Raw genomic sequence first — 26,783 nt, 5'->3', positions numbered from 1 at the left:
AAGGAAGTACTTCTGACAACTTTAAACTAATCCAAAATCAATTTCAGTGAAAAATAAATCACATTTGTTCTCAAATTAAGCATTAATTAATTCAATTCGTTAGGATACAATCTTCAAATCTCTTTCTGGATGGATCTTAGCATGCTTATTCAAAATGACACAATGGTCTTTGGTTGTGAAATCAAAGATATTTCAAATATATGCATTCACAAATTTGTAGAATTTCCCTCTTCCTCTGACATAGTACTGTGTTTAGCTCTTAGGCATGAAATCTCATTGAATTTGCAGCACAGCAAATTGTGCAATAACTCAAAGGGTGCTAATGTATTCTTTTACTTGCTCTTTAGCAACAATACGGTGAGAAATAATCAGGTAGTGTGCGACAGCAGGACATGTCCCAAAGTTCAAAATTACTTCTTCCGTTTCCCTCTGTGGTCCAGAAACAGGTGTTAATGCCGCTTTGTTGCCAGTCATAGCGATGCAGAGGAGATGAGAAAAGACTCCTTCAAGTGTATACTTTCCAGAAAGTGTGTGAGGTATAGCTTGATAAAATGGCATGCTTCTTAAACGTTTAATGGAGGAAGAAAAAATAATTTAAGGATGGCCTGGATGAAAATATAAACCTTTGAGATTCCATACGGACGTTCATCAAGTTGCATCTTCATATGGGCTAGTGTGCTCCTATTGGAGGAATTTTCAGATGTTCTGAAGGAATCTTGGTGTTTAATATGTGATAAAATAGTACCTACAGTGAAAACAAAGTTTCAAAATGCTCTTTTCATCCCCTCCCTGTCTTCCCTCATCCCCTCCAAGTTACGTCTTGCTAGGAGATGACTGATAATGCGGGGAGGAGAGGAAAGGAGACTATTGAAACGTACCCAAGGACGAGTTTGATGTCAGACTGCAGCGGCTTTAGCACCCTGTCCTCTTTCCCCTCTACAGGATGATGGCATCTTACTACAAGGTAAATACATCTATTTAATTCCACTGGTAAAATTGCGCTGCACGTTTTAAGAGGTCCACATTTAGCTTTCTTTCTTTCTCACAAAGTGGTGTGACTTTTTAATACAAAACTTGTAGGCAAACAAGATTCTGTTCCTCGTAAAGTGAAATTGTGAGTGATATATAGCAAACACTTTATAAAACAGTAACATGATTCGTGTGGCATGGATACTGCAATTATGTCTTCTGTCAGGCCCTGTGATGAAGGAGCAGACACTTGTCTGCACTCAGAACAACACAACCCCCCCCCCCCCCCCCCCCCCCCATCAATTCAGCCTGTAATTGAACTGAGAAAGGGAACAACAGGCAGAAACAACCTTCATTCAACCACACTTTCAGTCAAGCTGCAGCCTTCTGGCCTCTCCTTATCCCTGCTCTCTGCTGTGAACCCCAGCCCCCCCCCCCCCCCCCCCCAACTGTGCAATGACATACTGTCATGAAAAAAAGGACCTTTTTTTCGCCCGTTTTAGTTTTGCTGCAGATTTTCATGTTCTGTCTGTGGGCCTGGTTTATTTCTATGTTCTGAGGCCTGAATTCACGATTTGGCAAAGTCTTGCTGCACGCACAGTGCAACAGCTGCACGGTTCTGAGGCTCAGACAGCACATCACTGGATGTTGCTGTTGTCATCCGTGCCGTTTGCCTCTGACATATTCATCTTTCCCATGGATTGACCCACATGGTTCACCCCGTCCTTGCGAGGTGGCATGCGCTCGTTGATGCGGTCTAGGCCCTTGGCCTCCGCAAAGCTGGCGATCTTGTGCTGGGGGGAGAACCCGCGGATGGCTGAAAGGAGAAAACACATATAACGGTATCAGGCTCACCTTGTTGTGGCACAGTCTCAGAATATTCCTGATATCATGTCATATAGAGTATTTCCCCCTAAAATAGCAATCAGGGTTACATACTACCGGTTAATGCCATTCAGTTATTGCTGCAATTTGAGACCTAACAGACTCATTGTGGCACTTCTTTGCCACACAAACAACATAAAAAAGCCAAAAACTGAGTTGTAAAAGTCCTTGCCTGCATGCGGCATAAGTGTTTAATTGAAAGGGGCTGCTTTTTTGTTTTTTGGAGGCATCATTGACATGTTATCTGCATGTATAAACTGCTGCTTACTGCTACAGGAGGTGCAGATTAACATTGTACAGTCCATCAACTCATATACTGTTTTTTTACACATTTAAAACTCCCTCAGTTTACTTACCCCACCCCAGCATTCAGTTCCAACAGAAAATACATTGAATAAGAGGAACGATGTCCACAAAGTCCTGTGACTTGAAGCATTTGTATCATTTGTTTTCTAAATGATCCAAAAATGCAGCCACCTAACTAACCCTCATTGTGATAAACAAAAGACACATTCCTAAACAATGAATGTCTACAACTATGTAAGATATACTGTACATGTCAATTAAAATATATATTTGTGTTAGTACTGTAAATTACTGTCTAATAACAGAAGCTTCCTGGTTAGTGAGCAATGATTACCTTCGACATATCATGAGGACCTGAGGCTTCATGATGCGTATTTCATGTAGATGCTCTGGTCTGTTTCTTGTTCTTGGGCATGCAACACTTTTTTAGGACCAGATGGAGGCCATTTACAAGCCAAACCAAAAACAATGCATTATTGTAGTCATGCATCTCTTAGCAGCACTTGACTTTGCAGTGTTTTAATTTATCATGAATGTGCCTTAAAAAGCTGTTTTATTTTGCCTTTCCTTCCCTTTTTCTTCCAGTTTCTGATGACCAAATCCAAACAATCATTGTTGGTACTAAGCCTCTCTGTGTTAGTTTAGGCAGTGGGTGAGGGGCCTGGGACAATAGTGTATTAAGTGTGCAACATCTAGTGTTATCTCCCCAGTTCGCCCTCCCTCCTCGGTACCTCGACCAAACAGTGACGAGAACACAATCCCTCACCAGCTCCCCACCCTGCAAGTACTGCTAATTGTGAGATGTTTTTCCTCTTTACAACTCAGGCACCCATTAGAAAACAATAGCCATCCAGCCAATCCCGGGATCAAACTGTCCTGTGAAATGTTTGAGATGCTTGATGGGAGTTATTGTTGTGTGAGCTGTTGTGTGCATGAAGTGTTAGTAGCAGGTGACCTCTGCAGCAGGACACCCTGACAATATGTGGAGGGGTGGAAGATGGGGCAAAGGTTTACCTTCTCCATCCTCATCAGTCGGCTCGATGGCTTCAATGGCTTCAATGGTGGCTGAGGGAGTGGAGGAGGGGAGCAGGTTACTCCCGATGAAGCCATGCAGATGTAAAATGCAGCCCCGGCGAACAGGCGGCTCATGTGAAGCCAGATGTGATATACATGTTCACTGGCAATGCAGCCAAACTCAGAGGAATATGCCATGCTTTAAATACTGAGAGAATTAGTGTCAATCATGGGTTAGGTATGAAAAATAAAAAAAAATAGATCCAAAGAGAGAGGACAGATATATTGAGACAGAAAGAGTAATAGATTGAGCTGAGGCTGCAATAGACTTTAGGTAAGAGGACAAAAACGACTTGTTCTTACTTTGCACTAGATATTTTAAGAGGATTTCACAAATTAATACATTTTGAAGTCAGTGTAAAATAATAGCTTGCTGTCAGCACACCAGTAGAGACACGTTGATATGAATCCCACCGCTTTTCTTGACAAGAATCACCCCGTGTAGCATTCAAGTGCTAGGATTGGCCCGGCGTCCGTGCTCGGCAAGGTCACAGTAACCTGATTTGTTCAGCTCCTATGCCCTGACCAGTGAGCTATCCTGACCCTAACTACTCGAGGTCAATCTCGAACCTCAACCAATCGTCTCTGCAGGGTGGGTCTTACCAAGAAATGTAGTTGGATTCATAATTACGCAGTCGGGACCAACCTTGATTTGGAAATACTTTTTAACGCTGAATCCAATGGCTCTTTGTGGTTGCTTGTACTGCCAATCCCACTGTAAATCAGCATTGAACAATTGAGAAAACTACAGAGAGATTTCTTACATTTGGTTGACCAAGCTGTGTCCAGAATGTGAGTGAATAGTAGACAAGTGAGAATTGGATTTACATGTTGTTCTGTGTCTGCTGGGTGTCTAAATATAGGCATTTGTCAGCTGTAGCAACTTAGTTAGCCTATAGGGCTATGTTGGTGTGAGTTCTGCAGACAGAAATATGGAAAGGCAGTTTTGTTTTTTCTTCCATAGCTTAAATGTGGTTAGAGCGTTGCTAAGAGGCTAAAAAACAAAGCTTGCATGGCTGCTCTACATTTAGAGTTCCAGGTACGGAAGTTAGAGCGTCTTTAGCGTCCGTACTGTGATCATATCCACGTTAAACGGAGTATTTGAGGGTTGTACAGTCACATGTGGGATTTACATCAAATCCTGTCAATTTGATCTGAACGCACAAAAGTGGGCGGGCAAAGAATGTTGCTCCGTACAGAGCTACAGAGGACTGCGGTCCCACACACACCTCCCTTGTCGCTAAAAGCTGCAGATTGACTGATGGATGGATGTGGTGGTAGACCAATTGGAAAATACAAAGACATTATTTTTTTTGTTATTTTTTGCATGTATTTTTAAATAGGTGCACAATATGACTAAAAGGGTTAAAGGGGCATTTTTCATTACATCTCAACTTTAAGTGACAGAAGGAAAGAGAGAAAGAGAGAGGTAAGGCCAATGGTATGACTGAGAATGGTTATAAAAATAAGATGGAGTAGAGGGTAGAGGAAAGGCTTATGCTGATCCTTGTACTCACCACTCTGCAGTGTCTGTTTGCCTCCAGAGAGAACCCCACTCGGCAGCATGCCAGTGGGCGTCAGGCCTTTAAGCGTCAACACATTTTCACTCTCCTCTCTGCAGGAAACACACAGGCAGGCAAACAGGTCACAAAACGTCACTGAACCCGGATCACACTGGAGAAAAGAAACTTTGTGCCCCCATTGTGACAACAGTGGATGCACACACTCACACACATGCACAGACAGAAACACCTGATACCGTTTCAAAACGTGAAAATATGCAATCATACTGACATTCACATACACACACAAACATAAAGTCTACCTGAGAACTGAGAACATTTTGGCCATTTTCCCAATAGCACGGATCTTGTTCCTGATCACCTCCTTGCGTGCTGCAGCTGCATTGGCTGCAAAGAAATACATATACATACTGTCATTATAGGCTGCTCCAATGCAACCGATGCACACGCCTATATAATGCATGAGAAACTTGTCAATACATGTTTGTTGATGCATAAGCTACTGGGATAATAGTCACGTTTATTGTAAAGCACACTGTTATTATCGGCCATTGTAATGCATTAGACACTGTAATTATATGCCCATGTGACTCTATACTGTAGACTCATAGCCTGCATGTAGTGAATCAGAGATTCTCTGATGCAATAAACATTGTCTTAGTTATTTAAAGCAATACAGCACAAATCTGTATCTTTTTTTCTGATGAACCACACGATACTGTTACAGTTTTAATTTACAAGATCACGTGACAATTTACTGCATGTATTGTAACAACAATGGATTTAAGCCAGTGTAAAAAAAAAAAAAAGGCGATGACATCATTAAAAGCACATGAAAGGAGAATGATTTCACGCCTGATTTTCTCTCATGCCTGTTAGTGATCAAACCTTTAAACAAGTTTGGCACAAGCAAAGGAAGCCCAAAATCCAGCCCAAGTATGCCGATCTCCTCCCATGAAAGACCTCCTACTGCCTGGAGTCTGAATGTAACCCACAATGCAAAGTATAAATGAGACATTATCAAGTAAGTATTTACAAAACGTCTTACCATCAAATATCTCATCTTCATCATTCATCATGAGTTCATCATCAGAGCAGATGCTCAGCACATTCACCAGCATTTCTGTGACTGGGGAAGAAATAGAGTAAGAGGGGAAGTCAATTGAGCAGTCAGCCACGAAGATGACGGATTAGGAGGTGGTATTAAAAACACCTTGATACCTTTCTCTCCGACAAATGGCAGAGACCAGGTGAAGACGTCCATGAAGTTGGGCAGCCAGTAGGGATGTGGTGAGCAGTTGAACTGTCGGATGTTCATGACATTATTTTCATATTTCAGTACAGCAGCTGTCGGGGAGGAAGAAGAAGAAGAAGAAGAAGAAGAAGAGGGGAGACAGTAGAGTAACATTTAGTCCATATAGTCCCGTTAATAGCCTGCTACGAAATAATAATGCTACTTAAATAAAAATATTTAATAGTATCAGATGTCTTTTGCTAAAAAGAAAGTTATAATGTGGTATACAAATCTATGCTTACATAACAAATTGTTTTTCAATAGTGTGCACTGTGCAGGATCTTTTCACTGCACAGAAAATTAAGAGACATTAAATTGAATGTAGCTGCATCAGGCCTAATGTTTCATGAATGCTCTCTTCAAATGTATTCATGCTCAGTGATGTTACCCATTTTAATATTTTTTATACATGCAGCATGTGTGAGAGCAGACACAGAGCAGAAAATGAGACATTTGACCACTAGATGGTCTAGCTGAGGCCAGGGGATTGCTGACACTGTTCCATCAAGAGGGATAAAGCCACATGGAGATAGTCAGCGATGCCGACAGTCCCTCCCACGCTCCCCATCTCCCATAGCCCATAGCAACCAAGACACAGATCTGAGAACACAAACAAACGGGGGCTCCCTGATGCATTCTTATGCCTGCTCACAAGCTAGATGCAGATACATTAACCCATACACTCCAGTTTGTGCTATTAAAACCATTATAATAGGTAAGTCAAAGGAGCCCATGGTAGTTATTTGTATCACTTGTGAAGTGTTTTTCATGAAAGCTACCCCAGATGCAGTAGAAAGGCCTCGAGATGCAGGTGTTGCAGAGATACTGCAATCGGAACATTTAATCTAACAGCAAATTCATGTCTCAAAGCCTGCCTGTCTACTTTACATAGCCAGAGAAATGATATGATGTATCTATGGAAATATCCAAGAATATTAATATTGGCTGGACCGCAGCAAAGCGGGGGCCAGCTCTATAAACGCGTTAGTCTGTCACTGAGTGAGTGATGAAGTTACACCATTGGTCGGTCGAGTTGGAGTTTCTCAATTGGCCATTGCTCTTTCAAAATGAGTCCAACTGTTTTTCCGTTGGTGACGTCTTTGCCTCAGCGATCAATCATCTGATCCACTTCCTCAATGAAATGTGATTTATTGTCTACCTTCTCTGTTAAATTATCATTTCTATAATATATTTTGTCATTTTTCTTTACTTTCTCTCATTTTGTTACATTGTTATTATTGAGAGTTTCTTATGAATACCATATGTCCTGATACAATGATTAATCAATAATAAGAATGGATTCATATTTGTTGTGTTGTATCCCAGTTTCATTGTTTTTGCGTAGTGTGGGCGTAGCGAGTGTGTGGTTGAGCGAGAGGGAGAGAGTATTGAGGAAATATTCAGTTTACTGCCGCTGACTATTCCACATTGAGCATACACGTTCCAGCCAAACACTAGGTCTCTGCCTAGTCTTGTTTGACATCGCTTAAAGGTGCAAAATATGAGATAAGGAGCATTTTCTATTTCCCCTCAACGGCTCTCAACATGTTGACATGTTGAGCCGGCGGCTCGCAGCTAACGGTGCCAACAGTACAAACATCAGCACAGTGCTGTCAGAGTTAACGGTGTTTACCTGAGAGGGAACCGGACACTTACGTTATGACATCGTCGGTCCAGATAGCATTATCAGCTGCAAGCAGAGCAGAGCAGGGTCCGTTGGCTAACCAGTGGGGCACGCTCACATGCACTAACATGCACTAAAAGCACGCGCAGCCAGTCTGGCTATGTCAACAAATCAAGGAGAAGCTTGGATAAGAACACACACAGAGGGAGAGTGACTTCGTACTCCATCGATATATTTACATTGCAAATTGGTTACTGCTATGTTAATGCTCTGAATGTCGAATATGGCACCTTTAATATCACTCAGACCCGTTTCTGTGACTCGAGAAAACACTGTGCAAAGATATGATACGGATGCAAGCAGACACAGAGGACAGACCTGCAAATGGAAACAACAAACTGAATCAAAGACGAGTATAAAATGAAGAAAGAGATTTTCTGACCTTTGTTGTTGTAAACATCCAGGTAGTTTGGTGCTGAGAAGATGGTAATGAGGGATGGGAATCCAGTGGTCTGACTTTTGCGGTACATCCGGTAGCTTTGGCGGTCAGGTGGAGGTGGAGACAGAAAAAAAAGCAGAGCTTGTTTTTATATATGTAAATGTGTGTCTATTTGTGTTTGTGTGGATATGTGTGTCTTGTGATGTGTGTTGTAGGGATAACGTACCCTGCATCTTGTGCTTCATGAGCTCGAATAATAGATAATAGGTTATTGCTCTGCAGGAACTCGCATACAGCTGGATAACTGGAAAAGATTTAATAAAAATGGGGTTTAGAGACGTCACTGAGAATGCTTTTAATGTACTGTAAGATAAAAAAAAAAAAAAAGAGTATGACAGAGAACAAATCAATTAAGCACACAGAATTTTTTTAATATTTTCATTTCCATCACACAACTGAACTTCATTCATACTGCAGGTTACTAATTTCACATTCAGTTTCACTCACCAGAAAATGAACAAAGATGTATCACTCGTGAATGCATTCATGAAAGCCTGGCTGAGGATGATGCAAGGGTGTGAAAACCAATCCAACAACTACCTGTTGCAGTTAAAAACAAACTAACCCCGTATGAGCTTCGGTTGGAGCTTCCTGCCCCCAGCTCTAAGCTGACAGGAAATGTGCCTGAAAGGAGGGGAAGCCTGCGAGGTAGCTCAGCCAAACTCAGCGCGATGCTACACTCACACATGACATAACATATAAGCAACCCATATATATCCAATGCATATATTATATCATATTTCAAGTTGTCAAGTCATAATGTTGCCTCAGGACAACCTTTGGAAAGTAATAATATTGTTTGCCACACCTTTCCTGCTGCTGCGGTCTAAATTTCCCAGGTCCATTTATCTTTTTTCTTGTTTTTTCGGAATATATATTTCACCTTATATTATTGCAATTGTTTTTGTTCTTCTGATGATTTTGATCCCATTGATCTTTTCTGTTCCATTAAGTATTTTATTGTGATATTTTTTATCAGGATTTGTTGATTGGGATTGTTATCTCTCCACTGGCTGCATGCCGAAGTCGTCCTCCATGTTTGTCTGGCCAGATGGACAATGAGCTGTCCCACGGAGAAAGATGATTAAAAAAAAAACCACATGACTTCCTATCTGACAGTTCAGACTATTGCATAGTGATGGATCAGATATGGAGCAGATGTAGGACCAGAACTTGTCTCCAAAGAAAAAATGAGAACGTAAGATCCCGCTGAAAAACATCGGACCTGTGTCACACAGGAGGGACATGTAATCAGAACTGGGACACTTCCAGCTGCAGTGTGAATGTAGCCTTCCATTTCGCAGCCCTCACCACAGTTATATAATACCTAGAAGGTTGTGTTATGTCATTCACTGTATCTTCCCTTCAAACTATGTCTCCTGGGTTAGAGGAAAAAAAAGATTATGAATTACAATTTGATTAGCTCTTTTAAAATTGGAATGCCCTCAATTCAGAAACAACTCAATCTGTCTTAGTTTAAGTCCTTTGTGATTCCTTTATTTCTTCCAGCTGCTGTAATCCAGATAAACATCAGACAAGATCAAATATCCTCAGATCCGTCAGTCGTTAGTGCCAACCCACTTACAAAATGATGCTGCTAACGTTTGCTTGATTATTTAATCTAACTATCTTTAACTATCTTTCTAAGAAATGTATTCTTTAGCGACTTTGATAATTGTTAATGAGGTTGAATGAACAATGCATAATATATGTTCACTAACAGCTGTGCAGCCTGTCAAAATAGTGCTGAACAAAGCGCTAATGAAGAAGACACTCACAGATGCTCTGGGTGAAAGCTTTAGCCAAAAGCACCAAATGTAAAATATAAATCATACACGTCCTCGACTGCACTGCAAACACCCCAGATTCTGTCGGTGCAAGGCTTTCGCACATCAATGTTCACTTAAAAGAGTTCAATAGGACAAATTGAAAGACTATTATTAAAACTATCATTTAGAGATGTGAAAACCTTTTAGTCTCAATCTGCTAATTACTGTTTGCAATGATCCATATTCACTTATTAGTACAGCACTGCAGATAACTAACAATTAGTTTTTATTCATCTATTATGCTGATAAAATACCTTGTGTCGTTTGACCAACAGTCAGATATTAAATTCACGGTAATAAACTTGAGAAAAGCAGCAAATACGAGAAGCTAAAATACATTTGTCCTTCATTAATGATCGTAAATGATAATTCAAAATTATTGATTACTTCTCTGACCATTGACTGATAATCAACAAATGGCTTCAACCCCCTTACTTTTATTTTTCCCAGACCTACAGTAGCATACAGTACAGTCCACTTTCTTACAGTCACTGTCATCCATGCACCCATCAAACTTTCACAAGTGTAAAATATTTAAGTGCTCAAAGGTTTGTACCGGAAGAAAAAAACAAGGAGGCTGCTGTGTGCCCTGAGCACCTGGCGAAACTGTGCCATCCTCATATATCTAGGTCACATGGCTAATATTCCCTTGGTGGCCAGTATATAAATTACAGGAATAGCTGCGTTACACACTAACATGGATATGCTGTAACCCTTTCCACTATGGCTGACAGTACACCCTGCTAGAACTGTAAAATGTAAAACACACCAACGGTGCTTTTCTGACTTAGAAATAAGGGCAATTTTTGCATTACACTTTTCTCACAATTATCTTTTGCCATAGCTATAAAGCAGTATTTTCTGTTCCTTGTGCACAGTGCTGGCACAAATGTCATGTAATAACATAAAAATACAGATCCCACCGTGCACTATGTACTAATTTATTTCTTGGTCCGCTCCAACGGTATTTATTGATTACTGTGAGGGAACACGGTACACACACATTGCTTGCCTGCGGCTCACATTCCTTCTCTCCCCTTTGTGAAAACACACAATTATGTGTCGTTGAGCCTGTGAGCGAGAGAGAGGGCGAGAAATCTGACAAGTGAGTACGAGCGAAGGAGACAGAGAGAGATGGAAGTGCTGTGTTGTGAGTGTGAAACTGAGAGGTTTTTTCTTTCCCTTAAGAAAATCCATCTGTCGGGGCTGGTGGTCATCACATTCATCGCCCCCGATATAAAAACTCTTAAACTTTAATTACTGAGCAGAATCATATTTTGTAATTACAATTACTGCACAATAAATCAGACTTGCTTCATTTTTTAAATAATACTATATGTTCTGACAAGGTTACATATTGTGTAACTTAACATGTAGTGTAGCCAGTATTATATGAAATAGACTTAATACAAAGCCTTATGTGTTAAAGCATTACAGCATCACTACATAACATCATCAGAAGTCTGCAACAGTGCTTCCAGATGAATACGATGTATGATATAAAAGCTTCTTTAAAACACTGTTTTAGTATTTTTTTTATCTCATCAAAAGAGGGGGCTGGAAAATCTCCTATTCCAACAAGTCTTCTACAATATATCCGTTCAGTTTTTGTCAATATAAAGATACAATTTAATAGAAAAAACCAAGAGCAGGCTGGCTTGGCATGTACTGTAGAAAAGGATTTTACAAGTTACGTCTATTTCTAACATTCCTCTCAGCTCTGAGGAACAAGCAATTGCATGGCTACTTGTGAACAATGCTCGGTATTGATTTAACACACGTAGAGGGAGTCAAACAACGCTGGCCAATGCATCCGTGTGTGTTTGCGTCTACAGTTCATGTATTGGAACAATCAGTCATTGTCAGTATAAAGCCTAAAGTCAAATAACCGAACTATATTTGATTGCATTTTATAGGACTTGTTTTTTTCTCAAACACATACATTTATCTCAGATGGAGATTTTCTTGCATTTCCCCAAAATCCCCACGATTCTCTGTGCTGCATACATGCCGTATAGTTGGCAAGAGTCATAATGATGGAGAGGTAAGTTTGAGAGTGAAGGCAGAACAAAGCCATGGGGAGATAGATGACTATTATAGCAGCATCCTCCACACATCTACAGAATAATCCTCACTAAGCTCCTCTCTCACAGTGAATAGATGGTTTCTCATCGGTGACCGTTTAACAGCAGTAAAAAGGGGAAGTTAAGACTCAACAACTGCTTCTTTTGCTTTTGTAAACTCACAGTAACAAGGCGATCTTGCCTCTGTGGAAATGTATACCATGAAACAGAAAAGTCTGCACTTAACACGTCAGTGGAACTTTTTCATCATGAGGCAAATGTCACCCTTGACCAGTGGTGTATAAAGTACCCAAAAGCCATACTTGAGTAAAAGTAAAGATACCTTACTGGAAAATGACTCCAGTAAAAGTCAAAGTCACCTATTAGAATACTACTTGAGTAAAAGTCTTAAAGTATCTGATATTTATTGTACTTAAGTATCAAAAGTAATTTTCTGATATTAAATGTACTTAAGTATTGAAAGTAAAAGTAAATGCTGTTAATAAAAAAGCAAAGGGTCAGAATTTTGAGAATTATGAAGTTTATTCTTTTAAGTGCTGTGGCACCATGACCAAGGACATGGAGCTGTGTTGAAAATAATTGGGTTGGCTGTGATCCATCCAGGAGCAACAATGTTCAACATAATATATTGTACATAAGTATACTTTTGCATCTGCTATGAACTTATCATCATAATTCTCCGAAAAGCAATATGACACTATGAAGGAGTTGTAACAGTGCGTTTATAAGTATGCTCATTCCGACTAGAGGATGTAGAGGGCAAATGCATAATATTGTGTTCAGCAAAAAATATCCACTTGATGCATCAGGTCAGTGTTGTGAGAAAGGACACCTGCCTTGTAAACTCCTATGGGCCTGATTTGAACACAATAGGCAAAGGTTTTGCTCAAGCTGAATCTGCAATTGGGCGACTGCTACCATCATAACTCCATCTGATCATCCACAAAATGACTCAAATATCAAAACATGATCAATACTAAAGCAGCACCGAAAGTAACAACCCAGTCATTACTTGAAACTGAAAAATGTCCTGTTCATCTTCAAAAGACAATTCTAATACAATGTAGCTTCTTTACATTCTAATAGAATGTAAAGAAGCTACATTGTATAGAATGATTCTATTGAAGTTATTCCTTTTTAAAATGTTTTAGACGAGTCACTAATCACTTTAAAAGAGTGATTATAGCTGATTTAACTTACAGACATGAGATTGATCTTCTCATGTCACTCTCTTTATACAATGATATAAATTCATCCCCGTTTTATTGATATCTTACGAAAAGTTACTCCTCATTTTTCGTGCGTTTTTCCTGCAAAAGTCCAGCAACATGAGTCAGTTTTCGCTTGTTACATGCATACTGTCTTTTCAAAATAAACTTCCATCTTCACAGGAAACAACTAAGGTTTAGGCGATGAAAGTACTTAGTTAGGTTTAGGAAAAGATCGTGGTTTGCGTTAAAATATCTACGAAGTATTTCTACTTCGTTACTGTACACCACTGCCCTTGACGCTTCCCTTTGCACCCGCAACTACACTGGAATGAGAGCTGCATGGGTTATAATGTGACTCTGAACTGTAATGTCATTGTTTACATTTCATTTCTTCAGAGGACTTTACTTCTTGTGATTTGAGCAGAACTGCAGCTCCCACGTAAAAGCAGGGGGGGGGGGGGGGGGGGGGGGGGGGGCTGTACTGTTCTAAACCTTCAATAAGAAAACTCTCACCACAACTGCCAACTAATCTCTTCTCCTCAGCACCAGCAGCTAGTTCCACAGCCTCTCCTCCATCTCACAACAATCTCAGGACAGTGCTCACTCCTCCTTCTTTTACATGCTCTGTCACGGAGGTTAAATAGTTGCATAACAAACCGGTTCCCAATTTGCCTCGCTTTTATATTTTACTCCTCTCTCACAGCCTCTATTTTTATTTGACTCCAGGTTCACCCAGCTAATCCTTTGTCTGTCACAATCTGTTCCGTAAGTCAAAAAGACAATCTCTTCTCAACAACAGTTGTTAACCACAAGGCAATATGACCCATTTACAAATAGACACAGACTCAGACTCTGGGCATTTATCGAATCATTCAGTCTCCTTCCCACTACGGGGGGTGTTAGCGTGTGTCTATTGTTTGTTTTGTTTTGTTTTGTTTTGCTCAGCTAGCAATAAATGTTTGATATCTATTAATACTTTTTTAACATCTATTTTTGGTATTAAGAGTTTCGGTTGCAAATCTCTTGAGAGATTAAATCAAATGTCATCATCAATCACTATTTAGGGTGTTGAGCTTTTAATGCATGCCATTCCCTCTCTACCATCTTCTTCTTTCTCTAAAATACACGGCCTGAAGAAGCAGAGAGGTGTGAGGAGGAATACACAGGGTTCTTGATCAACCAACAAAAAGTTATTTGTGTTTTTTTTTAACTTACCCTGTCTGTATGAGGCAGGATTTATTGTTGAAGGATCCACAGTGTGAGTTGCAAGCTTACATTCTTCTAAAACTAAAGTGTAATTAGAGACCTTCAATGAGCCACATGGGTCAAGCTAATGGAATCAGTGCAGTATATATGATAGGCACTTGATGTGGGCGATTGCTTGCAATGCAAGATGGCGTAAACACAAAGTTTCAGACTATTGGATGCGTGAAGCAACACTGCAATGCATCATTTAGTAAATTTGTATTTTAATGCCGTGCAGTCATATATTTAAGTCTCTAATTATGCACAATAGATTTACAGTTATAATAATCCTGAAGGACTGGAGATGCTGCCGGGAAAAAGAAGAAACAGCTCACCTGTAGAAGTAGGAGCAGCCTCGCACTGTGTTGTGGCTGAAATATTCCTGGGTTTTCTCATTGCCAAAATCCTCCAGAGGATCAGCCCACAGCAGGTCACACATGGGCCCAAAAGCCGGCGGCTCCTTGAACCGATCCAACTTAACACAAGGAGGCAGAAAGGCATGTTTTTAAAAAAACAACCAATGTCGACAAGACCTGGTTGAAGCAGTATGTTATTACCTTTTTAATGTCATCTAAGGTGTGTATTTCAGGTGAGAGCCCACCATGGACACACAGAAACTGTTGGTTCATGAGTGCAGCCAGGGGAAGGCAGTCAAATGCATCCATACATGAGTCGTACACTTGCTCTGAGTACTTGATTTTACCTGGCAGAAGAAAGACATGCAATCAGCTGCATCAATGTTGTCAGTTGTTACATTTACGTCAAAAGAATCCGAAACAGGTACGTTTGCACATGCAATTAATATTGCATGTTGGTTAGTTCTTGTGAGACATCTTTTATATTTATACAAAATTACAACACTAGTTCATTGAAATAATTGCAAGAAGAAAGTAGCCAATGATACATTTTTTTAGGACATATGTTGAGAAATATGCAAAACAAAAAAAATGAATATATTTTTTGCTATCAGGTCTAAATGTTCAATTGTTCAGAGACAATTCCTTTCCCTTTTTGTGTGCCGTCATACAGAATTAACTTGACAGTCCCAGGTGCATTACTTGTAATCTCTACAAAAAGTGCTGCAGGCTACACATGACATTAGCAAGACACAGAGAGACGAATATATAAACAATAACAAAAAATATATAATTCACACTGAGAGGTACTCACATTCTTGTTTGAAGGTGAAATATTCTGTCAAATGTCTACATTCATGATTTCCACGAAGTAAAAATAGTGTCTTTGGATAGAGGATTTTCAGCGACCAGAGGTATAAAACACACTGTCAAAACAAGCATAAACAAAAATAAATGAACTGTATTGAATATATTTCTGCAGTTTGATTCCCCTATGACATACTTAATGACATTCTGGTGGTTTTACCTCAATACTGAAGTAGCCACGGTCCACGTAGTCCCCGAGGAACAGGTACCGTGTTGTGGCTGGTGATCCTCCCACTTCAAACAGCTTCATAAGATCAAAGAATTGCCCATGGATGTCACCACACACTGGAAGACAACCAAAGGACAGCAAACGTTACGAAATCAAAGAATCAGATTGAATATCTTTGTATGTTCAGCACAGGTCCGTTGTATCATTTGATAATTATAGCGTATTCCACCGAGTGAAACAATCATAGTAGCCTCACCACGCGTTGATACAACTCTCAAACCTCTTGTAGCTTATTAAAAACACTTACACAGGATTGGATATAGTTGTGATGAAAATATCAAGGATGTTTTTTTCTTCTAGAAGAAACACTGTGTTAAGGCCTATTTGTAATGACAGCCAGAGAGTCACTTCTCTTATCTATTGCTTCTGAGGATTAGAAGACAAAGTAGACAGTCGAGAATATTCTGGCAGAAACTTCACTTCTGTACAGGGCAGCGGTGTGTGTCTTCTTTACATGCTCACAGGTTAGCTTTATAAATAGACACACAGGCGGGCAGGCAGCGCAATGCTGCAGTTTGTGTTAATATCTGTATCTCAACACTCTCAGTAATGGATAACGGTGATATATTGTGTTTGTTGTAATGATTGCTTGTTTTATGGGTGTTCTGTGCTATACTGCTGTGCTATACTGCTTCTCCCTCCTCTGCCCATCTACACAGCTCCTCTGAATCAGCCTCGTTAGTACTTCACAGCCAATCAGCCCCTTTCCTGTTCCCAGTGTTTTTTACTATCAGCTCCCTGCCTGTTCTCCTGCCTTTAACCACCTCATTACCCTCACCTGAGCCTCTCCGCCCATCTCTCCACCTGCACTTCATCCTCTCGTCAGAGTAGTTTGTTTTTAAATCCTGGCTTTGTCGTGTCTTTGTTGGATCCTTGGTTTGATCGGTGTTGTTCAGTTTTGCCTCGTCTGCACAAACTGTGAATGAAGATTCATTTCTTCAAGTTCCTGTTGCCTGCAGTCTCTTTGTGTTTGGGTCCGCTTGCTCCACTCTCCATGACTATTTCCATGTCAGCATTTCTTCATCATCAGTCTGGATTATTGTATGCAACAGGCTTCACAAGTATAACAATTATTAACGTTGTCACTAGAAGTGTTGTAACTGCTGAGTCTTCACATATCTATTAGCTTTGTCAAGTAGAAACAATATGGACTTCAGCTTTCACAGAGCAGCAAAGGAGGCCATGAAAAGAATATTCCTGCAAATGCATATTCTTGCAGCAAGAATATATATTTAATCTACAATTAAAGCCACACTGCCAGTATTGAAACACCAAAAGAGGAATATAATGGTATAAATGTCTCCTGTCCTTAGGTCGTCATCTTATTGAGATTTTGACGGTCTTTGGCTGAAAGGCCTCTGTCCTCCACAGAGACTTGAGAAGCTCTCGCCTCAAAGAGGTAGAAAAAGCTCAGGCTCCCAGGGGAGATACATACTTTTTCGCAGTGAACACTAAGGCTCTGGAGTGCAAACCTACATCTCATTTCCTCACTGCCTTCAATTTTTCATTATCATCTTCCTCTGTCTCCTTCTCTCCTACTCATCCTCCATCTCCTCTCTCTTTTCTGTCTCCCCTATCAGCTCCACAGTGGCCTTCGCCCACTCAAAGCTTAGAGCAATGTGAGTGGGAGACTGCTTGTGTGACTAAAGCAATCAAACACACACATGCGCACATACGTACACGCACACGCGCACACATCCATGCAAGTAAAGACTCACAACTGCATAAACACCATTACACTGTGGACTTAATGCACCAAAATCAAATGTCCGAAGTGAAAATTATTTATGGGGAGTTCAAGAATTATCAAGGAATACCCAGATGCCACTTTGATTTGAGCAAAATGGTCTCTAGTACCAAGAATTGGGTATGATTTGAATTATTTTTTTAGGTTAATTATTGGCAGATTTATTGGATAGCAACAGTTGAGACTGATGGACGAGAAACATGGGAGAGAGAAGGGTTCAACGTGCACCAAAGGTCCGTGGCTGGAATTGAATCATAGAACTTCGTGGCTACATTTCATGCAGGACAACCCATCACTGAAACACAAGCGTGCAAGTACAAGAACTAAAATAGTCTAAAATTGGTAAAGCTTTGAGTTAAATAAAATCTATTTCATTGAAGTAAACTACGAATCTGACCAAGCATTTGATGCCAACTTTCAGTGTGTGAGTTTTCGATACTCATATAGAGTATTGAAGTGTGATACCCACACCTTCACTCACCTTTTAGTTTCTGAATTTATATGTTATGAATTGACAAAACATATATTAAAAGCTCAAAAAATCAATGCAATATTGCAGTTTTTCGTGATGTGTTTTTATCGAGCAAGTTTGCGATGACAATAGAAAAAACACTATATTAGGCGGCTCTAGTTTAATACACAGGATAAAAAAATGTTTTGTGTCTGGTTTTAGAATATAACTAGGACACACTGTGGGTTGATCAAAAGCAGAGACTGAAAAACTGTTTTATCTGTGCAGATGCTTCGGGCTTTGAGCAATTGATATTTTTCTTTTTACTATTACCTTTTAACTTGATGTATGTTAACATTGCTGCTTTACCAAAGCCAACTTTTCACTAGACACGTTACACGAGAACTTTTTGATGTCGTCAAATGTCTACTAGTACACAAGTGCCAGAATGTGGTTTATTTATTTAACTTAAAAAGAATAATGCAATAATACTTTGTTCAGAGTCAAAGCACTGCAGTAGTCCACTCTACTTGAAACGCCTCACCCATGAAGGAACCAGTAATTTAGTCTGTGATGAGAGGACTTATATGAGAGATTCAGTGTTTCTAAAATACTGTTGGCCTATTTCCCTTAAAATAATGATGATTCTATCTGAAAGTGACAATTTCCAGCAGAAAGGATTTCATATAAATTTCTCTTTTTTTGCATTTCTTCTTCTCTCGCCCTCCAGTCAAGTGCATTGTTTATTTTGGTACTACTGTTACAAACAGTATCGTTCGTATCAGTCCACATCCTATTACGACCTCTTTTGCATCTTTTTCGACTGTCATCCTCTCTTCTTGACTCTCTCTACAGACACATAACCATAAGACATAATCATCATAATACTGCCAAACTCAGATGGTAAACAATACAAACATCATACCTGTTTAACGCAAGCATGTTAGCATTATCATTGTGAGCACAGAGACAGAGCGCAAACATTTTGTCCAAATGTCAGTTTTGGGATAACTTTGTTTCTGTAACTCATCTAAAGCATGTTGACATAATGCAGCTTGTGTTCTGGTGGAATGTGGATACATGAGAAAGCTATGCAGTATGAATGTTTGCAAGGGCCTTAGCTAACTACAGTTACTAGCTAACATTAGCTCGCTAACGTCAAACTTGTCCCATCCCATCATCCTTTTAGTTTACAGACATACAAATCAAGAGAAAATTTACTTTCTTTCTCCATCACAGCAACAAACAATCACGAGATCTGGCAAAAAACGGTAATTTACGGCCTAGCTAACTAATTTGCGTAATGCTAAATATGCTAAATCTGCTTTCATCCATCCACAAGAATTTCACAAAACGAGGTGGAGCAGCTCACAGAGCTGCGAACATGGCTGTATGACTCACTTTTTATCAATCTTAAAAAGGTTAATGATACATAGCAATTATACATAGGACTTGGTCAGGTTTTGTTTTCCCTCACAGCTGGGTTTACAACAATTTGCAATACATTTTGTAATAATAAGGGTACACTCACATATTTAAAGGTTACATTCGTCTAACATCATAAGGTCAGCTGAAAAGCAGACAACTAAACTATTATTTTAAAGCTACATTAGTGGTGTTTTTTTGCCACTTTGGGGCAACAGAACTCCACAACAAGGTAAAAAAAAAAGCCACAGTCTGGCTATTATGTTAGGTAACAATTATCTTCTTATGCATCCAGCAGACATAAAACAACGTTAGCATTAAGTTGGAGCCGTGTCTCTGAAAATGTGATAAACAATAGTAGCTTCTGAAAAACAAATCACTAAAAATATCCCCCTGACCGTGTCTTTTTTAGTATCAAGGCAGCTGCTAAATGTTCAACTTTCCTCAACCAATACTTTATATTTTTTTCTGTTAAATTCATTAGGTTCTGCTGATGCTTACACAGAAACATTTGGGCCAAGAAGCTATTGAAAGCTGGAAGACGTCATTGTTCAATACGCTGAGTAATGATGTTATACCTACTCTTTTAGGACTGGCTCCATATTTTATCATATATCATATATATATTCTGACAGTTGACCTTTGTGGCATGGGATACCCTTCTCCTTGTACTTGTTTCTCGACTATCAACTGTCCAAAAATGCCAAAAAGAAGAACAAACAAACAGTAAGACAATGTCACACGTCCACAGACCACACAGGGGTGGAGAAAATATCATAAACACTCTCGGTATAATGCAATACGATTCAACAGCATCACAAACCACAGTCTCCAAAATCATTCAACCAGAATGCAATCACAATTTCCAGGCGTGACATCCTGCAGCTCACTATGAGTGCAGCAGGACAAGGACCAGGTTAATATCTGAAACAGGTTTAATACCTGTAACTGGTGCCTCGATGTCCAGTATAGTTTTCTCCTGGCGCAGGATAGCTGCTCCCTCGTTGATGATTCGGAGTGCCACAGCTTCCTCTACACGGCCCTCCTTGGTGAGGTGGGCTTTCAGGAGATCCACACGTGGTTTCCCTTCGCAGTCGATCACTTCCTTCATTGTAAGGCGGTGGCTCAGGGGGAAGGGAACAGCTGAGGACAGAGCACATGGGGACATTTAAACAGAGGGGACATCACGGTAACTATTGGCTACTGTTGATGCCATAATGCCATAATAATAATGTTTGTGAGAGAATAGTGGCGAACACCACTCAGAAATGATACAAACAACATATCATCAAGAAATTCATGCACAAATCCTATCTGAGAAAACCCCATGCACGTTTTGCCTGCAGGCATTATTTTGCTTCTGCATCCATCTTAACTTACGGTAGGCCTGTATATGCATGTCTGGAATGAGAACCATAATCAGAAATTAATATGCATTAAGTATGAGAAGCCATTTGAACATTCAAATGATACAGAAATATCTTAGTTATTTGGAAATAGACGTCATACACCATTATTCTTCGCAGAACTAATCTACAGATTAGTTGTTTTTTCAAATGGTGGGTCAGAGGTGCAAATCACTCTGCAGTTATTTTTGCAGTGTTTGAAGTCAAATATGTTATTATGATATATTTTCTTATGTTACTTTATGCCAGTAATGTCTATTTAACAACTAAAATATAAATTTATATTGTACACAAACAGCAGCAAGATCAGTGACTGGAAAAGATCGACACACAACAAACTGCCAGTTACTAACAGTGATTCCAGTGCAGATGTGTGGGTACTTACAACGTATTTTCTGAGTGCTGGATAAAACTCAGAAAACATCTAAGCACTCTATTCATCCAGCACTCTCCCCGGACTGCTAAAGCCTGTGGCCATTAAAATGCACCAGTCACCTACTGTGCCCAACAGACTGCCTGTGAAAGTGTGAAATCCAACCACAGATCATTACTTCGGTGGCAGCAAAGGTTATTTATTAGGTGCTGATCTCCTTGTGCTGTGACTCGCTTTCAAGGGTCCATGTATTGGCATTAATCTACAGATCATCTGGTTTAACACAGAAAACTCTAAGCGGCTGAGTTGTAAATAATTCAGATCAAAACTAAAATACGTACTAAAATGCACAAAAATACGGCTGAAATTCTGGGTAATGGTTACGATAAGCATTATTGTACCTCATACTTAAAAAAAGGTTGAATCTACCTTACCAACCCCTGATTTACTGCACCCCCCAGCATGCAAGCAAAGAGCCCAAATAAAAAAACACCTACAATGTTGCATGAGTGACAGGTTCATGCTGGGACTACCTCAAATACTAGATGCTAAAAGGCTCATGGTTGATCCTCTAGCGGTGACTTCTACATTTGCTAAGGAACTTTTACCTCCAGTGAGGTGTGTGAGCCTTTCTGCTGTTAGTGACAATAATCCCGATCATAGCTGTGACTGCAGAGTGCTCCTACAGCTCAAAACTTTGTGAATTTGAGGAGCACAATGGGACCAGAGGGGATGAGTAGACCGGTTATATTATGCTTTGAGAAAGAATGAGCAGAGACGTTTGACCTGGAGCAAATTGAGGAATAGTTAGTGGTGCACAACACAGAATGACTTTCAGACAGGTGAGTACAACAACAAATTCTCTCTTTATAGAGGAGGACGTCAACAACCACTGCGTGGCCTTGAAAAGTATCCTTGTGTGGGGAGTAAAAACTGTGCAGCTCTCTTTTTGCTTAGTGTGTTTGTGGGCTGCAGCTGCTATTGAGTTTATATAGTATTTACATCTCTGTGCTGGCTGCCTTGGTGCTGCTTTATTATGCTGTTAAAGTGGCAGGTTATTTCATTTTTGTTGTCAAATAATGCTTGTTGCACCCACGACAGTGTCCACAGCTCTTTTTATTTATTGCTGGTCATTTTTGTGCAAATGTCTAATATTTAGTTCAGTCTTTTCTGGTTAACTTTTGTGAAGCTTTACTGAGGAAGTCATTCATCTATTTAGAATTGGTAACTGGTTTTATGCACAAGCTGCACATTTCTGTCTAAATAAAAGGAATATATTGTTGTTTCGGACATAAGGGCTTGGTGGCATGATGTTGTTTCACCAGTGTATATTTTGACATGTTAATAATGCACCTTATTTTGTTACCTAACTATGGTCTTTAATTTAATAGTTCTTTCATATAACATTATAATCACCCTTTTAAAATGTAACGTTTATTCTGACCTAATTTTTTTACTTTTATCTGAGTGCATTTTAAGCTAAATATTCTCGTACTCTACCCCCCCCCCCCCCCCCCCACACACACACACACACATATGTACACACGACACAAGCCACCAGCAGCTGTATATTCAGGAGTAAGGGTACGCTTGCCAGATTTGTGCGGTGCATAGAAAACAGCGCCACTCAGCAGCGCCAAATGAAGAGAAGACAAAGGAAGAGTCTCAAAGCTCAGGCTTTATCCGAACATGATCAACATGATCTTTAATAATGAATGCTTGACTAGAGGAATCTCAAAGTCGCTGCTCCTGGGATAATGAGGCGGGCCCCAGCGAGTGTATTTAATGGGACTAAAACATGTTCACAGTGTGTATCTGTGATTGCGATGTGTGCTTTGACACTTCACCAGCTAGTACACACTGAGCAGCACAGTCACCACTCAAATTGTCTCAAGTTTTAGTGAGGTTAATGTTGCGTGGCAGCCTGACAGCGTGACGATACAACTTTGCAAAATATGTCTCAAACGCAATGATGAATTACCTTCACAGAACAATTTGTATTGGAATTGAGAGGAGGGGAATGAGCCGACGAGCTACAACAACACTGACTGTAAAGTACCTCAGAAGAATTCTGACAGGAAGGCATTGTCCAAAATATATTGCTGTAGGTACTGTAATTGACATTAAATTAAAATGCACAAACCCAAATCACCCTGAAATGATTTTACTTTTGGACACACAATATTCCATTTTTGTTTTCAAACTGCTGGCACTTTTTTTTAACATTAACATGAACTAAAATAGAACCACATACAGATGCTTTGAAAAGGACATAACACTTAGCTTTTTTTTAGGCAGAATGGAGCAACAAAGGATTAAGCCCACTAATAACAAAATAATCCCCAAAAAGCAACCCAGATACTCAACGAATGGAAACAATGCATTTTACAGACACGTATGTCGACGCAAATGTACGAGCGTTAGGGTATGGTGAGATGAAACGCTGACTTCTGCTCAGCACCAAAGCAGAGTTGAACTATGAAATACGCTATGTTGCCGGGCAACAGCAGCAGCAGCTGACTGTTGGAGTACAGCCAGTGCCACCACGGAAAACTGCAATTTGCATTGGAGGTTCACATAGATGCTGTTGGAATCGCTCATGCGGTAGACACACCAATCGTATTGAGGAGTATGAGCCTGTACCGTACTCCTTTTTATGCCAAAACACATTTTCCTGAGAATGGTTTCTCCGTACTGCAAGCTTGACAAAAAAAATGAAGCAACTGTAGGTTTGTGTTGCTAATGAGCAACCCTGGGTTCAGTCAGGAAAGGCTGAATGGCTTCATGTAGTTGGACTAACTAGACAGTGCTGCATTTATAAGAGGCCCAATTAACATACAGTCCAGCCAAGTGTCAAGCTTTTAATGTTGTGTTGCTTTTCCTCACCTGCATCCTCCGGCTCCACCAGCTGAGATCAGCTTTACGTCATGTTTGAAGGGTTACGTACCTCCCGACTAATGTTAAATGTGTAGAAAAAAGCAGCTCTATTCTGCCAAACCCAACCATTGCTTCATCATTGATAAACTATTTATGTCAACAGAAGTGTTGTTGTAAATTTGCATGTTTGCTACTGAGAGCTAGAGTGAATGTTTTAGCCTTTCGCAAGCCCTGTTGAGTTTAAAGCTGACATATTATGTCTCAGTGCAGTGCTTCTCATATTGCTGCACACTTATTAATTCAAAGAAACTGCTTTTATTGCTTCACATTCACGTACTGTAATTCTTTTGGAATACAGCTACTGTCACGTATTAAGAAAATCATTTTCTAAGGTGATAATAAAGTAAGATAGTTCACAGGTGTACTAAAGGCCTCATCCCCAAAATAACTGACCTGAATATGCCTCTTGATGCCCACAGCACGGTGGTGACAGTGCCGTGGAAAACAAACCGCACAGAACAGCAGTTTTTTTGTAACTCTTTAGATATGATCTGTCAGGTTTAAACATGTAAGAGAGAAGAGAAGCACTGAGACACTTGCTGTGGTTTAAGTTTGAGATATGTGAGGGATAACAATAACTTTATGTAGCATGTAGTATCAGTTCTCGGTAGTTTTCTATGTGCGTCACACACAATAACTCTAAGAGATGTCTGTCTCGACTCATCAAAATTGTCATTTTCTTGCAAGCTCCCTTTGATCACCTGAAGGATTCATGATGCAGTTTGTTGCATCTAAGTTTTTTTTGTTTTTTTTAATCACTTTTCAGCCTTTAGGGATTTGGAAAAAAACAACAACTGTGTTTTACTACTTTTTAAAAGTGGAGTACGAGAATAAGAGAGCAGATAGAAGTGACAAGGAAGGTCAAACAGAGCAAATGAATGGGGATTTGAACACATAGTTGAAGCTATTGAGCAAGGCTTCTAAATCACATTGTGTGTGAATGGCAAAAAATGAAACAAATGCATATGATTTTACTCAGAAAAGTGTTTCAAACCTTGTACGGAAATCCTAAATGTTACATGAGCATGTTACAAAAGCAAAAGTCTGAGTCAGAATTCTTGGCTGTGCAGCGTTTGCTAATATAAACCTTTTGTTTGACATCTTTTTGAATGCCTTGATGTCAGAAAAGCTTCGCCAAAGATTTAACCACAATCGTTTTATCTTGATTGTGAACTCTTGCTCAAAACAACAACTAATAATGTCACTTTAAACAAACTTCTTTCTCTTACTGTGGACATTATGACAAATGGCAGTGCAACAGTTAGAGATAATTGACTTATATATTCCTTAACAATTAACTGTATTATTTGCTAATAGTGCAAATAAAATCGCAATGTGTCAGTGATAAAATGGATATGTTTCAGAATTGTGTTATTCCAACTAAAAATAAGCCTGAAAAAAAGATTGTTAGGGTCCTTCTGGAAGGACCTGGTTCATTTTCTGGCAATACAATAGTTCCTTTTTTGAGGGTCCAGACCTGTTAGTATAATTCTTAAATAAAGCTTTTTCAATTGTAACAGCTTATACATACAGGACATGCATTGTGCCTGCAGCCATTGTCACATAAGTGTATCTCACAGTGCAGATTACTCTGGTTTCTACAACTCCGTAGCCTAAAGGACAAAGTTGTTAATGCTGACTGAGCTGCTCGGCCATTAAGATAATATACTGAATGTGAATATATTCAGGCACAGTGCTGACTGTGAACTGATCCATAGTCAAAATGAGCAGTGCTAAATGGGTTATGGCACAATTGTGATCACTTCATCATCCTCCATTGATTCAAGTTGTTGCCTCAGTAATTCTCTGACAGAGCAGCCTTCTCCTCATCCACTGATGTGGATTTTGGAAAATCTTATAGACCTTTTCTAATCAAATTAAAACACGACTCACTCCCGGTAAAATATACCCCCATTACATGTCAATTTCATGCACTCTTCCTCTTCCACTGGCCCTGTCAAAGCCTGTGAAATCCTGCTGCATCACTGCCCCAGCTTCTACAACAAGCTCGGCTATTCAGCTGTTTTTCCGTCCCTCATCTCATGCCTACCCGAGCCAAAGCCGAGATGCAGTCAACTCGTGACGGCAAAGATGAGAATATAAATAAATGTGTGCAATAAAAAACACCAAAAAAATCCATATTTTCCGCTGCACTGCTGCTTCTAAGCAGTATGCCCGGTCTTGGCGGGGGCAGTGCAGCAAAGAAAACCGGATTGTTTATCAACATCAAAGCACCAGCAGCCCACTACCATCGCCCTGAACGCAACTTGATGGCCGCATATGCACGACAGGAAAATAAAGGCCATATCCTGCCAAGGCACGAGGAGCTAAACACTGGAGATATTATGTAATATCTTCCAGACGTAACCAAATGCAAAATGCAGGCTAACTTACATTTCACCATCCGATCGGTGGCGTTTAAGACGATGTCAGCGTTAGACATCTTCAT

The 26,783-nt window shown here is 39.9% G+C and overlaps 1 protein-coding gene across 2 annotated transcripts; it reads right to left on the bottom strand.

Moving 5' to 3' along the window:
* Positions 1–1,607: 1,607 nt before the first annotated feature.
* ppp3ca (protein phosphatase 3, catalytic subunit, alpha isozyme) lies at positions 1,608–26,783 on the bottom strand. 2 transcript variants are annotated; one of them, XM_076101815.1, is made up of 14 exons: positions 26,729–26,783; positions 20,561–20,761; positions 15,927–16,051; positions 15,714–15,825; positions 15,101–15,246; positions 14,879–15,018; positions 8,341–8,418; positions 8,118–8,212; positions 5,979–6,104; positions 5,806–5,886; positions 5,060–5,144; positions 4,752–4,849; positions 3,175–3,225; positions 1,608–1,786 (listed from the first exon to the last, which is right to left on the bottom strand). In XM_076101815.1, the coding sequence occupies exons 1-14, from the start codon at positions 26,781–26,783 to the stop codon at positions 1,608–1,610; spliced, it is 1,572 nt and encodes a 523-aa protein (XP_075957930.1). The 2 variants fall into 2 exon arrangements, with proteins under 2 accessions (XP_075957930.1, XP_075957931.1); XM_076101816.1 differs by lacking the exon at positions 3,175–3,225.

The sequence above is a fragment of the Anarhichas minor genome, unplaced genomic scaffold (genome assembly GCF_050575085.1).
Source record: "Anarhichas minor isolate MPS153535 unplaced genomic scaffold, ASM5057508v1 ptg000027l, whole genome shotgun sequence".
NCBI classification, from domain to species: domain Eukaryota; kingdom Metazoa; phylum Chordata; class Actinopteri; order Perciformes; family Anarhichadidae; genus Anarhichas; species Anarhichas minor.
Note: the sequence above shows the minus strand (reverse complement) of the source record. Positions and strands in the feature narration are given on the sequence as shown.

Excerpts from the sequence above, each read along its gene's own strand:
- ppp3ca (XM_076101815.1), bottom strand. The coding sequence starts at position 26,783 with ATGAAGATGTCTAACGCTGACATCGTCTTAAACGCCACCGATCGGATG. Across the intron at positions 20,762-26,728 it reads CACCGATCGGATGGTGAAAT|CTGTTCCCTTCCCCCTGAGC; the intron begins GTAAGTTAGCCT and ends CTCTGTCCTCAG. Across the intron at positions 5,887-5,978 it reads GCCATTTGTCGGAGAGAAAG|TCACAGAAATGCTGGTGAAT; the intron begins GTATCAAGGTGT and ends TTTCTTCCCCAG.